Source organism: Oncorhynchus keta, chromosome 21 (genome assembly GCF_023373465.1).
Source record: "Oncorhynchus keta strain PuntledgeMale-10-30-2019 chromosome 21, Oket_V2, whole genome shotgun sequence".
Taxonomy (NCBI): Eukaryota; Metazoa; Chordata; class Actinopteri; order Salmoniformes; family Salmonidae; genus Oncorhynchus; species Oncorhynchus keta.
In genome coordinates, this window is record NC_068441.1 from 43,971,696 (window position 1) to 43,986,949 (window position 15,254).

The window sequence follows — 15,254 nt, forward strand, 5'->3', positions numbered from 1 at the left end:
GCGTTATGAGGACTGGGTGGTAGGCAGTATGAAGGCTGGGTGGTAGGCAGTATGAAGGCTGGGTGGTAGGCAGTATGAAGGCTGGGTAGTAGGCGTTATGAGGGCCGGATGGTAGGCAGTATGAAGGCTGGGTGGTAGGCATTAGGACGGCCGGGTGGTAAGCAGTATGAAGGCTGGGTGGTAGGCGATATGAGGGCCGGGTGGTAGGCAGTATGAAGGTCGGGTGGTAGGCAGTATGAAGGCTGGGTGGTAGGCGTTATGAGGACCGGGTGGTAGGCATTATGGGGGCCGGGCAATAGGCGATATGAGGGCCCAATAGCTGGATGACTGGCTCCCCTACTACCTAAGGTGTGTTTGCTGTTGCTGTTGAAGTATCAGTCTCGAACGCAGCCCTAATTAAAGCTGTCACGGCTGGGCGCCTGCAGAGATAATGTTCTATTATTATAGTAATTTGTTTCAATTAAACGCTCAGTGATTTTACAATAACAATTGTGAATCTCAGTCAGTGAGACATCACTCTCAAATAGGTTTGCTCCAATCAGGGAGGGTGTGAACAGGGGGATTGAAGGCTTAGTTAGTCTGGGCAGTAAAGTAGGGGCGCTATTCAATCACACTGCATTTGTACATTGTGTGAAAATGCTTTCTTCAGCCAAAGGAAGACATTGAGACCATCCTCCGCTCATGCTGTTTCTCTGTTTGACATGACAATGCTATGTATGGCCACGCATACGGACAATTCTATGTATGGCCACACATACTGACAATGCTATGTATGGCCACACATACTGACAATGCTATGTATGGCCACACATACTGACAATTCTATGTATGGCCACACATACTGACAATGCTATGTATGGCCACACATACTGACAATGCTATGTATGGCCACACATACTGACAATTCTATGTATGGCCACACATACTGACAATGCTATGTATGGCCACACATACTGACAATGCTATGTATGGCCACACATACTGACAATGCTATGTATGGCCACACATACTGACAATGCTATGTATGGCCACACATACTGACAATGCTATGTATGGCCACACATACTGACAATGCTATGTATGGCCACACATACTGACAATGCTATGTATGGCCACACATACTGACAATGCTATGTATGGCCACACATACTGACAATGCTATGTATGGCCACACATACTGACAATGCAATGTATGGCCACGCATACTGACAATGCTATGTATGGCCACGCTTACTGCAATCCTACCATTCCAATACAATTCTACAACGAGCAAATAGTCCATGCATAGTGGTGGTCCAGTCAATGTTATTGTATAGTATTTAATCAATCAGTCAAATGTATTTGTAAAGCCCTTACATCAGCTGATGTCACAAAGTGCTGTCCAGAAACCCAGCTTAAAACCCCAAACAGCAAGCAATGCAGATATAGAAGCACAGTGGCTCGGAAAAACTCCCTAGAAAGGCCGCAACATAGGAAGAAACCCAGAGAGTAACCAGGCTATGAGGGGTGGCCAGTCCTCTTCTGGCTGTGCCGGGGGAGATTATAACAGAACATGGCCAAGATGTTCAAATGTTCATAGATGACCAGCAGGGTCAAATAATAATAATCACAGTGGTGTAGAGGGTGCAACAGGTCAGAACCTCAGGAGTAAATGTCAGTTGGCTTTTCATAGCCGATCATTCAGAGTATCTCTACCACTCCTGCTGTCTCTTGAGAGTTGAAAACAGCAGGTCTGGGACAGGTAGCACATCCAGTGAACAGGTCAGGGTTCCATAGCTGCAGGCAGAACAGTTGAAACTGGAGCAACAGCACGATATTAGTATTGGCTCCTAATAGTGGTCCTTTGTATCTCATCTGGTTTAGAATGGTGGTTGTAACCCCAGGTTAATGGGTTTGATTCCTGGGCCCACCGTTTTATGTCAAATATGCATTTAGTTGCATGTGTTAAATGTTCATATTGTCTCTTTAGCCCTCTAGTTATTGGGTCCTAAATACAATTACACATATGGAGATGATTTGAATAATGTGAATTCATTCTTAGGATAAAAAGTAAGAAGTATCCATTCCATACTGCCTCTCTATGTGAAGCTCTAGCTCTGTAATTTCCTTCAATGTGGTATTACAGTTGCTGCTCAGATCTCCTTAGCTAAATCATATGGTGCAGGCAATCTGAGCTGCGACAAAACCATTTCAAAGGTAAAGCTAGAGGATCATAAGCTTTCTGATGTCCCTTCATAATTGAAAAGCTTTTGTTATTTGACTGTCATTTCACTATGATGCACAGGATGTGAATACAAAACATGGCAACCATAACAACAGCGGAGAGAGGGGAACAGATTTGCCCCAAAGTTTTGTCCTGCTTGCCTTTGCATCACAGTTAGGGTCAGCTGGCTGTTCATTCTGGACGTTGGAAATGCAATATCAAACTGTCTCCCAGCCGCGCGTGTGTGCGTGTGAATTGTGTGTGTGTGAATTGTGTGTGTGCATACATACATGTGTTTGTGTGACTTCTACATCCAGAAGTGTAAAAGAGTAAAGCGAAATTCTCCTTTCACAATGGAGATGGATCATTTATTACATCATCGCCCGTTGCATCATCATTGCCCCTTTTAGAATGAAGAAAACATGTTGTCTGTCTGTCCTGGGGGGGGATGCGAGTCAGACAGTAATGGCCAAATGAAGCCTGTTACCCAGACAGCACCCCCCCACGTCTAGCGATGATACCGTTTACGAATTAGCATACAGTACCTATGGCAACAGGCAACCTTTGTGAGATTCCCTCATAATGTTTGTACAGCCATCACCCACCTACTTTATTTAGCTCAGGGTGACTGCTTTCTCTCTCTCTCTCTCTGAGTCTGAAATGGCAAACGGAAAACACTCCAAAACATTTAATAAAAGTGCCTTAAAGATAATTATTTGGTTAGACAACTGTTGTGTAATTATGTGACTTCTGATCATGTCGCGTTGCACTAATAGGGTTTCTACATGTACTGTATAGAGGGTCTTGCATTATGGTGTTCATATCTTAATGCACTAATAGGGTTTCTACATGTACTGTATAGAGGGTCTTGCATTATGGTGTTCATATCTTAATGCACTAATAGGGTTTCTACATGTACTGTATAGAGGGTCTTGCATTATGGTGTTCATATCTTAATGCACTAATAGGGTTTCTACATGTACTGTATAGAGGGTCTTGCATTATGGTGTTCATATCTTAAAGGCGTGAAATGTAAATACTCTACTGAACAAAAATATAAAACGCAACATGTATTGGTCCCATGGTTCATGAGCTGAAATAAATGATCCCAGAAACATGTAAAGTGTTGGTTCCATGGTTCATGGGACCAATAAAAATGAAATAAAAGATCTCAGAAATATTCTATGAAATATTTCTCTAAAATGTTGTACACAAATTTGTTTACATTCCTGTTAGTGAACATTTCTCCTTTACCAAGATAATCCATCCACCTGACAGGTGTGACATATCAAGAAGCTAATTAAACAGCATGATCATTACTCAGGTGTACCTTGTTCTGGGGACAATAAAAGGCCACTCTAAAATGTGCAGTTTTGCCACACAACACAATGCCACAGATGTCTCAAGATTTCAGGGAACGTGCAATTGGCATGTTGACTGCAGAAATGTCCACCAGAGCTGTTGCCAGATAATTTAATGTTCATTTCTCTACCATAAGCCGCCTCTAATGTCATTTTGACCTGACTGCAGTTCGGCATCCTAACTGACTTCAGTGGGAAAATGCTCACCTTCGATGGCTACTGGCACGCTGGAGAAGTGTGCTCTTCACGGATGAATTCCGGTTTCAACTGTATTGGGCAGATGGCGTCATGTCGGCCAGCGGTTTGCTGATGTCAACGTTGTGAACAGAGTGTGGTGGGGTAATGGTATGGGCAACGAACACAATTGCATTTTATCAATGCTAATTTGAATGCACAGAGATATCGTGATGAGATCATGAGGCCCATTGTTGTGTCATTCATCCGCCGCCATTACCTCGTGTTTCACCATGGTAATGCACGCCCCCCTGTACACAATTCCTGGAAGCTGAAAATGTCCCTGTTCTTCCATGGCCTGCATACTCACCAGACGTCACCCACTGATCATATTTGGGATGCTCTCGATTGATGTGTACGACATCGTGTTCAAGTTCTCGCCAATATCCAACAACTCCGCACAGCCATTGAAGAGGAGTGGGACAACATTCAACAGGCCACAATCAACAGCCTGATCAACTCTATGTGAAGGAGATGTGTCACGCTGCATGAGGCAAATGGTGGTCCCACCAGGTACTGACTGGTTTTCTGATCCACACCCCTACCATTTTTAAAGTTATCTGTGACCAACAGATGTGTATCTGTATTTCCAGTCATGTGAAATCCATAGATTAGGGCCTGATTAATTTATTTCAATTGACTGATTTCCTTATATGAACTGTAACTCAATAAAATCCCCAAAATGGTTGAGTTTATATTTTTGTTCAGTGTATTAACAAGACGCGTTCTGTACTGCTCCTTAGTTTTTTTCTTTGAATTGACAACATGCAAAAGAAACTATAGTGTATGTTGTATATGTTTACCTTATACATGGATGAAACCCCTTAGTTTCAATTGACACAATGCTTCTGCTGTTTACTTCTCAATGTACCTTTTGCTCCCATAATTGCTATTTTCTTGTGTTGGCATGGTTTTGGTGATTGCACAAGGGAATACAGTCGATACAGTGTTTGCACACACTATCAGAACCCAATGCAAGGTGTACTAACCTTGGTGAATTCATTTAACTCATTTCTCACAAAGAGACTCATTTTATTTGCAATATATGAAGAGAAGAGAATATATTTTAGCAATGAACTATTTTAAAGAGTTTAGATTTGTAATAAATTCACAGTCTGAAGCTCCTGACATGTAGAAATACTACAACCTCCTGCTTTCCAAGTGATTGATCAACTAATCAAAATCAGGTTTATAAGGTCATATTTTGTATAATATTTTGTATAATATTACTATCTGACTTTTTTGCCCCATATTTCACATCTCAGCTTTAGTGAAAAAGGAACTAGAATTGAAGCAAATGCTACGAAGAACCAGTTAGAATATGAATAGTGGTCAAATGTGTCTATTACTGCATTCCAAACAAATATCATGAATTATTCATGTTTGATTGAAAGGGAAATGATTGAGTAGTCTGCTATGGCCTCTTCTTCCTCAAACAATAAGAATTAGATAGGTAATTCCTCTTGTTCCAAGAACCCCGCCACAGTTCTATTAAAACAGATAGATCCAAATAGGAAACTACAGAGGACCCCTGTACCTTGCCACTCTGTTCCACAGGTCTCTGTTGTTTGTTTATATGAAGCATAGTGTGCTCAGATTAAAGGGTGATACTTTCACCCAGAGGCTGTTGCTATGGAAATAGGTCTGCAGTAGTTATAATAGGCCATTCATGTTTGATTAATTGTTTTTTCAACGCGTCTTGGTTTGTGAAGACCCTTAAAGAGCAGCTCCACCGAAAATGGAAAATTAATGGATATTTTTTTTCCTTTCTCTTTTTTTGCTAAAGCTATTCACTATGTTTGAAAAGTAGAGTGATGGTGTTTTGAATTATGATTTGAGTTTGGAAAATACTGTTTTGTGTGGGGTGAGGTTAAAATACGGTTATTTGAAATGCAAGAGGAATGTCTTTGTTCAGGCAGCTTTTTGTAAGCTGCTGCCGAGGGAAACAAAAAAAATCTTACGTCCTGTAAATATTTTGTGGGTTTTCAAAGCATAGAGTCTATTAAACATTACATTACCAGTACATTTTATTCTCAGCAACCTACTGGGGCCAATTATGATTACAGCGCTGTAGACCCTTCATCTCAGAGGCTCTACTTGTGTTTATCAAGATCTCATATGCTAGGGCCCCTGCAATTAGATATTTTTAGCACAGCACTAATGTGTAATGTATTATTTAACTCATGAATGTTTAACAGGGCTTATAAATGCTAGTTGATCACTTTCTGATCTGTAAATTGACAAACATTCCCAAGTTATGCTTGCATTACGGCCTGTTTTGGCTCGTATATGTCCTGATAGATTTTGAATGCATTTTATTTGAGATCTGTTAGACTACTAAGGGCGTTACTTCATGAGGACTCTCTTTAAGCAGTGGAACGCATGTATCCTCCTTTAAATGGGTCAACTTCCAAAAATGAACTTGGAAGTGCAGTGTTTTTTCTACTTGAATGACCAACCAGAGTCATTTTAGTCTATAGGCCAATGTTCTATGAGCAGAGCTTGTGCTCTGAACCATCCTGGTAGTGGAAAATCAGACTAAACGTTGACCATGTTGTGCTCTGAACCATCCTGGTAGTAGAAAATCAGACTAAACGTTGACCATGTTGTGCTCTGAACCATCCTGGTAGTGGAAAATCAGACTAAACGTTGACCATGTTGTGCTGTGAACCATCCTGGTAGTAGAAAATCAGACTAAACGTTGACCATGTTGTGCTCTGAACCATCCTGGTAGTGGAAAATCAGACTAAACGTTGACCATGTTGTGCTCTGAACCATCCTGGTAGTGGAAAATCAGACTAAACGTTGACCATGTTGTGCTGTGAACCATCCTGGTAGTAGAAAATCAGACTAAACGTTGACCATGTTGTGCTCTGAACCATCCTGGTAGTGGAAAATCAGACTAAACGTTGACCATGTTGTGCTGTGAACCATCCTGGTAGTAGAAAATCAGACTAAACGTTGACCATGTTGTGCTCTGAACCATCCTGGTAGTGGAAAATCAGACTAAACGTTGACCATGTTGTGCACTGAATCATCCTGGTAGTGGAAAATCAGACTAAACGTTGACCATGTTGTGCTCTGAACCATCCTGGTAGTAGAAAATCAGACTAAACGTTGACCATGTTGTGCTCTGAACCATCCTGGTAGTGGAAAATCAGACTAAACGTTGACCATGTTGTGTTCTGAACCATCCTGGTAGTGGAAAATCAGACTAAACGTTGACCATGTTGTGCTCTGAACCATCCTGGTAGTGGAAAATCAGACTAAACGTTGACCATGTTGTGCTCTGAACCATCCTGGTAGTGGAAAATCAGACTAAACGTTGACCATGTTGTGTTCTGAACCATCCTGGTAGTGGAAAATCAGACTAAACGTTGACCATGTTGTGCTGTGAACCATCCTGGTAGTGGAAAATCAGACTAAACGTTGACCATGTTGTGCTGTGAACCATCCTGGTAGTGGAAAATCAGACTAAACGTTGACCATGTTGTGTTCTGAACCATCCTGGTAGTGGAAAATCAGACTAAACGTTGACCATGTTGTGTTCTGAACCATCCTGGTAGTAGAAAATCAGACTAAACGTTGACCATGTTGTGTTCTGAACCATCCTGGTAGTGGAAAATCAGACTAAACGTTGACCATGTTGTGTTCTGAACCATCCTGGTAGTGGAAAATCAGACTAAACGTTGACCATGTTGTGTTCTGAACCATCCTGGTAGTAGAAAATCAGACTAAACGTTGACCATGTTGTGCTCTGAACCATCCTGGTAGTGGAAAATCAGACTAAACGTTGACCATGTTGTGCTCTGAACCATCCTGGTAGTGGAAAATCAGACTAAACGTTGACCATGTTGTGCTCTGAACCATCCTGGTAGTAGAAAATCAGACTAAACGTTGACCATGTTGTGCTCTGAATCATCCTGGTAGTGGAAAATCAGACTAAACGTTGACCATGTTGTGCTCTGAACCATCCTGGTAGTGGAAAATCAGACTAAACGTTGACCATGTTGTGCTCTGAATCATCCTGGTAGTGGAAAATCAGACTAAACGTTGACCATGTTGTGCTCTGAACCATCCTGGTAGTAGAAAATCAGACTAAACGTTGACCATGTTGTGCTCTGAACCATCCTGGTAGTGGAAAATCAGACTAAACGTTGACCATGTTGTGCTCTGAACCATCCTGGTAGTGGAAAATCAGACTAAACGTTGACCATGTTGTGTTCTGAACCATCCTGGTAGTGGAAAATCAGACTAAACGTTGACCATGTTGTGCTCTGAACCATCCTGGTAGTGGAAAATCAGACTAAACGTTGACCATGTTGTGCTGTGAACCATCCTGGTAGTAGAAAATCAGACTAAACGTTGACCATGTTGTGCTCTGAACCATCCTGGTAGTGGAAAATCAGACTAAACGTTGACCATGTTGTGCTCTGAACCATCCTGGTAGTGGAAAATCAGACTAAACGTTGACCATGTTGTGCTCTGAACCATCCTGGTAGTGGAAAATCAGACTAAACGTTGACCATGTTGTGTTCTGAACCATCCTGGTAGTGGAAAATCAGACTAAACGTTGACCATGTTGTGCTGTGAACCATCCTGGTAGTGGAAAATCAGACTAAACGTTGACCATGTTGTGCTCTGAACCATCCTGGTAGTGGAAAATCAGACTAAACGTTGACCATGTTGTGCTCTGAATCATCCTGGTAGTGGAAAATCAGACTAAACGTTGACCATGTTGTGCTCTGAACCATCCTGGTAGTGGAAAATCAGACTAAACGTTGACCATGTTGTGCTCTGAACCATCCTGGTAGTAGAAAATCAGACTAAACGTTGACCATGTTGTGCTCTGAACCATCCTGGTAGTGGAAAATCAGACTAAACGTTGACCATGTTGTGTTCTGAACCATCCTGGTAGTGGAAAATCAGACTAAACGTTGACCATGTTGTGCTCTGAACCATCCTGGTAGTGGAAAATCAGACTAAACGTTGACCATGTTGTGCTCTGAACCATCCTGGTAGTGGAAAATCAGACTAAACGTTGACCATGTTGTGCTCTGAACCATCCTGGTAGTAGAAAATCAGACTAAACGTTGACCATGTTGTGCTCTGAACCATCCTGGTATTAGAAAATCAGACTAAACGTTGACCATGTTGTGCTCTGAACCATCCTGGTAGTGGAAAATCAGACTAAACGTTGACCATGTTGTGCTGTGAACCATCCTGGTAGTGGAAAATCAGACTAAACGTTGACCATGTTGTGCTCTGAACCATCCTGGTAGTGGAAAATCAGACTAAACGTTGACCATGTTGTCACCTAGGGGTCCCAAATGATCCTAATGATGCCGTACAGTGGCAAGACACCTCCCACCTGACTTTGAACATTATGTGATTTATTCAGTTGGGTTTGGAACAGATAGTCTTTGATTGCTGATTGTTGGTGTGATTGTTGGTGTGATTGCTGGTGTGGTTGTTGGTGTGGTTGTTGGTGTGATTGCTGGTGTGATTGTTGGTGTGGTTGTTGGTGTGATTGCTGGTTGTTGGTGTGATTGCTGGTGTGATTGCTGGTGTGATTGTTGGTGTGGTTGTTGGTGTGATTGCTGGTGTGGTTGTTGGTGTGATTGTTGGTGTGGTTGTTGGTGTGGTTGTTGGTGTGATTGTTGGTGTGATTGCTGGTGTGATTGTTGGTGTGGTTGTTGGTGTGATTGCTGGTTGTTGGTGTGATTGCTGGTGTGATTGCTTGTGTGATTGTTGGTGTGGTTGTTGGTGTGATTGCTGGTGTGGTTGTTGGTGTGATTGTTGGTGTGGTTGTTGGTGTGATTGTTGGTGTGGTTGTTGGTGTGATTGTTGGTGTGGTTGTTGGTGTGGTTGTTGGTGTGATTGTTGGTGTGATTGCTGATTGCTGGTGTGATTGCTTGTGTGATTGTTGGTGTGGTTGTTGGTGTGATTGCTGGTGTGGTTGTTGGTGTGATTGTTGGTGTGGTTGTTGGTGTGATTGTTGGTGTGGTTGTTGGTGTGGTTGTTGGTGTGATTGTTGGTGTGGTTGTTGGTGTGATTGTTGGTGTGATTGTTGGTGTGGTTGTTGGTGTGATTGTTGATGTGATTGCTGATTGTTGGTGTGGTTGTTGGTGTGGTTGTTGGTGTGGTTGTTGGTGTGGTTGTTGGTGTGATTGTTGGTGTGGTTGCTGGTGTGATTGTTGGTGTGATTGTTGGTGTGATTGCTGGTGTGATTGTTGGTGTGGTTGTTGGTGTGATTGCTGGTTGTTGGTGTGATTGCTGGTGTGATTGCTGGTGTGATTGTTGGTGTGGTTGCTGGTGTGGTTGTTGGTGTGATTGTTGGTGTGGTTGTTGGTGTGATTGTTGGTGTGGTTGTTGGTGTGATTGTTGGTGTGGTTGTTGGTGTGATTGTTGGTGTGATTGTTGGTGTGATTGCTGATTGTTGGTGTGGTTGTTGGTGTGGTTGTTGGTGTGATTGTTGGTGTGGTTGTTGGTGTGGTTGTTTGTGTGATTGTTGGTGTGATTGCTGATTGTTGGTGTGGTTGTTGGTGTGATTGTTGGTGTGGTTGCTGGTGTGATTGTTGGTGTGGTTGCTGGTGTGATTGTTGGTGTGATTGTTGGTGTGATTGCTGGTGTGATTGTTGGTGTGGTTGTTGGTGTGATTGCTGGTTGTTGGTGTGATTGCTGGTGTGATTGCTGGTGTGATTGTTGGTGTGGTTGCTGGTGTGGTTGTTGGTGTGATTGTTGGTGTGGTTGTTGGTGTGATTGTTGGTGTGGTTGTTGGTGTGATTGTTGGTGTGGTTGTTGGTGTGATTGTTGGTGTGATTGTTGGTGTGATTGCTGATTGTTGGTGTGGTTGTTGGTGTGGTTGTTGGTGTGATTGTTGGTGTGGTTGTTGGTGTGGTTGTTGGTGTGATTGTTGGTGTGATTGCTGATTGTTGGTGTGGTTGTTGGTGTGGTTGTTGGTGTGGTTGTTGGTGTGATTGCTGGTGTGATTGTTGGTGTGATTAATGATACTGTATGTTGTTCAAGGTCATTTGCACCTCAGCACTAGACTTGACATTTAACACATCAAATCTTGCCTCAAGGCACAATCAAGATAAAAATGGCCAGAAAAGTGCAATTTAGTGGAGGAACTCATGGTGTGTGTTTCAATTGTGACTGAGGAGAGTGGGAAAATCAAGATAAGTTGGCTTCCGGCCAGTCCTAAGGAGATCAGTGGGACCAGTGAACCTGGGAACGACACACTCACTTTCTCTGATCTCCTACCTACCGCTTTCCCTCAACGCAGGCGCCAAGTTTTTAGGCAAATTGGGAATATACTGTACAATTGATGAAGTTAAAGTAGTAAAGCTGGTCTTCTTCTCTCACCCAGATCCAGGAGATGACTCGCCACGACGGCTCACATTATGACCTCAGCCGTCACAACCCCCATCTGATAAACAGGTCACCTAGGATACTGTCCCATCAGCCCATGAGTGCACTGTCCCAACTGAACTCTCAGGTTGGCCGGAGCGCTCTTACCCATGGTTCTCCCTCACCTCCTGGAAGTAAACCAGCCACACCCTCTCCCTCGAGCTCTACACAGGAAGAGGAAACCGATTCCCACCATAAGGTACTGATGTGGCAATGCTTCTTTGATTTCGCTGAACCTAGGGAAAGTCAGGGTGTTGCTGTCGTTGGTGTTGGGTGTTGCACGGCTGAAGGAAATTGTCAAATATTGGTGCATCTATAACTAGATTTTTTTTCAGACAGGATTGTGTGACTTGCTGTCACATTGTTGAATTTGTGTATGTATGGCAGAATGACAGTGATTTTATGGCAATTATTCAAAAAGCTAGTGTATTTCTGAGAGCCGGCGTATCTCCAATCTCATAGGTAATAAAGGACCATCTGGTGTTTTTTTAAATATTGGCGTCAAATCCTAGTTCAAACTGAAAGTAATGCAGCTTTTTATTTTTTATTTTTGATATAATTGTTTTGCTGTCTAAATTATTTCACTTGAAATGTTCCCGTAATGTGGGATTTGCTGAGAATCTGTTATCACCATGTCACCTCTTAATTGCACATTGTTAATTGTCACATCAAGAAAGGATCATGGACAAACAACTTATTACTCCCTTTCCAGTTATGTTGTGGATCATTTTGTTTAAATTCCCTTGTTGCTTTATATATGTTCACATAACTGGTATTGTTGCTGTTCTCTAGGCCCTCTCCATAGCGATTAACAGAAGCTCTGTTCAATTCTTTATATATGTTCACATAACTGGTATTGTTGCTGTTCTCTAGGCCCTCTCCATAGCGATTAACAGAAGCTCTGTTCAATTCTTTATATATGTTCACATAACTGGTATTGTTGCTGTTCTCTAGGCCCTCTCCATAGCGATTAACAGAAGCTCTGTTCAATTCTTTATATATGTTCACATAACTGGTATTGTTGCTGTTCTCTAGGCCCTCTCCATAGCGATTAACAGAAGCTCTGTTCAATTCTTTATATATGTTCACATAACTGGTATTGTTGCTGTTCTCTAGGCCCTCTCCATAGCGATTAACAGAAGCTCTGTTCAATTCTTTATATGTGTTCACATAACTGGTATTGTTGCTGTTCTCTAGGCCCTCTCCATAGCGATTAACAGAAGCTCTGTTCAATTCTTTATATATGTTCACATAACTGGTATTGTTGCTGTTCTCTAGGCCCTCTCCATAGCGATTAACAGAAGCTCTGTTCAATTCTTTATATATGTTCACATAACTGGTATTGTTGCTGTTCTCTAGGCCCTCTCCATAGCGATTAACAGAAGCTCTGTTCAATTCTTTATATATGTTCACATAACTGGTATTGTTGCTGTTCTCTAGGCCCTCTCCATAGCGATTAACAGAAGCTCTGTTCAATTCTTTATATATGTTCACATAACTGGTATTGTTGCTGTTCTCTAGGCCCTCTCCATAGCGATTAACAGAAGCTCTGTTCAATTCTTTATATATGTTCACATAACTGGTATTGTTGCTGTTCTCTAGGCCCTCTCCATAGCGATTAACAGAAGCTCTGTTCAATTCTTTATATATGTTCACATAACTGGTATTGTTGCTGTTCTCTAGGCCCTCTCCATAGCGATTAACAGAAGCTCTGTTCAATTCTTTATATATGTTCACATAACTGGTATTGTTGCTGTTCTCTAGGCCCTCTCCATAGCGATTAACAGAAGCTCTGTTCAATTCTTTATATATGTTCACATAACTGGTATTGTTGCTGTTCTCTAGGCCCTCTCCATAGCGATTAACAGAAGCTCTGTTCAATTCTTTATATATGTTCACATAACTGGTATTGTTGCTGTTCTCTAGGCCCTCTCCATAGCGATTAACAGAAGCTCTGTTCAATTCTTTATATATGTTCACATAACTGGTATTGTTGCTGTTCTCTAGGCCCTCTCCATAGCGATTAACAGAAGCTCTGTTCAATTCTTTATATTGCAGCAATGGCAACAGGGATGCATTTGGATGTTTCTGTCTGTATTCGTCTGTAATACGTCTCTATTAGATATGGGAGATAGAACTTGAGGCAACGTACTGTAGTTCCAAACCAAATGTCTTGAAGCAACACTCTTCTATATTGTGTACTGTGGTGTTCTAGACCTCTACACACCTATCAATAGATGTGTTTCTCCGCTGTGGGGTAAACAAGTTGAAAAGGACAGGGAAGCTTGAGGGAGTATATGTGTGCCTCAATCCCTCACAGCTCTTTCATTTGAAACAAGAACACAGGAATAAATACTCAATAAGTGACATTCATTTAATTTATGTAAATCCATACAACAGAGCATACAGAAATGACTCACCAATCAGGGCTCTCATTGGATTTGTTTCCATTAACCTGGGGGATTAGAAAAGAAGAACATGAACGTATAATTGAATCCGGGGGTTTCTATAGTGTTGTTGCATATTTATCAGCCTCAAGCACAGAGTGATACAACATTAGACCAGCACATTTTCTGCAACACAATATTTTCTCCACCATACAAGCTCCCCACTGTGCATGACTGTCCATGTATGAATAAAAAACGATTACCATCACTATATAATTCCATTAGCCTCCAATGTATTCAACATCCACATCAAAGCTAGTAGAAACAGAGGTGATTTTGAATACATTTTGCTCCGTTGCACAAAAGTTGGAATCTATTATCTTAATGAGACTCTTTAAAGAAGACTGCCGTCAGGAATGTTAGGTGAGAAATGTACAGTTTTACCTAGTCCGGGGAGAAATGTACAGTTTTACCTAGTCCGGGGAGAAATGTACAGTTTTACCTAGTCCGGGGAGAAATGTACAGTTTTACCTAGTCCGGGGAGAAATGTACAGTTTTACCTAGTCCGGGGAGAAATGTACAGTTTTACCTAGTCCGGGGAGAAATGTACAGTTTTACCTAGTCCGGGGAGAAATGTACAGTTTTACCTAGTCCGGGGAGAAATGTACAGTTTTACCTAGTCCGGGGAGAAATGTACAGTTTTACCTAGTCCGGGGAGAAATGTACAGTTTTACCTAGTCCGGGGAGAAATGTACAGTTTTACCTAGTCCGGGGAGAAATGTACAGTTTTACCTAGTCCGGGGAGAAATGTACAGTTTTACCTAGTCCGGGGAGAAATGTACAGTTTTACCTAGTCCGGAGAGAAATGTACAGTTTTACCTAGTCCGGGGAGAAATGTACAGTTTTACCTAGTCCGGGGAGAAATGTACAGTTTTACCCAGTCCGGAGAGAAATGTACAGTTTTACCTAGTCCGGGGAGAAATGTACAGTTTTACCTAGTTCGGGGAGAAATGTACAGTTTTACCTAGTCCGGGGAGAAATGTACAGTTTTACCTAGTCCGGGGAGAAATGCGTTTGTGTTGTTTTGATAAATCATTTTTGACAATGTAAACAACGTACTGCTGAAGAAAAACGCCCAGTTTAAGTTGGAATGGATAATGGTAGTGTTATATTCGATTTGAGAGACTGTATCTCAGGTTATTTTCATAGAGTACAATTCAAAGCAAAAGAGTATCATACTGTAAATACATGTTCTTACAAGTAAATACAATGTTCTGTGTTTGATGTGAACAGGTTTATCTTGTTACATTGAATGTTTCTTTCCTGAGAATTCTAAATCAAACCCGAGTACTACTTTGAATCATAGTTTAAGAGGGGAGTTGTTTGCAATTTCTTTTTCCACTGTGGATGTCTCTATTAGTTGTAATGGATTTAATCAAACAAGTCATTACGATGAAAATGGAATCTAAATGAGTTTTCTTTTGTTTTTCGCAGCAAAAGTTCATAAACATTATTGTCTATTAACTTAGTAAGTAAGATAAGAGTTAAATCATACTTATGCTTACACTGGACTGGCAACTCATCTCTTGATGTTGGGGATGCAAGCTTGTTTGAGCTGTCTGGTTGGCATTGACACAGATGAGTTGGCACACTGAC

General features: G+C 41.7%; 1 protein-coding gene across 3 annotated transcripts in view; it reads left to right on the plus strand.

Annotated features, from left to right (window-relative positions):
- LOC118378351 (TOX high mobility group box family member 2-like) overlaps positions 1-15,254 on the plus strand; it is a 278,978-nt gene that overhangs the window by 206,650 nt on the left and 57,074 nt on the right. For 2 of the 3 annotated variants that reach the window (XM_052473985.1, XM_052473986.1), the window contains one exon: positions 11,171-11,410. The exons of the other annotated variant lie outside the window; for it this stretch is intronic. In XM_052473985.1, coding sequence (XP_052329945.1) covers positions 11,171-11,410 — 240 coding nt within the window. The remainder of the gene's footprint in view (positions 1-11,170; positions 11,411-15,254) is intronic. 3 annotated transcript variants of the gene reach the window in all.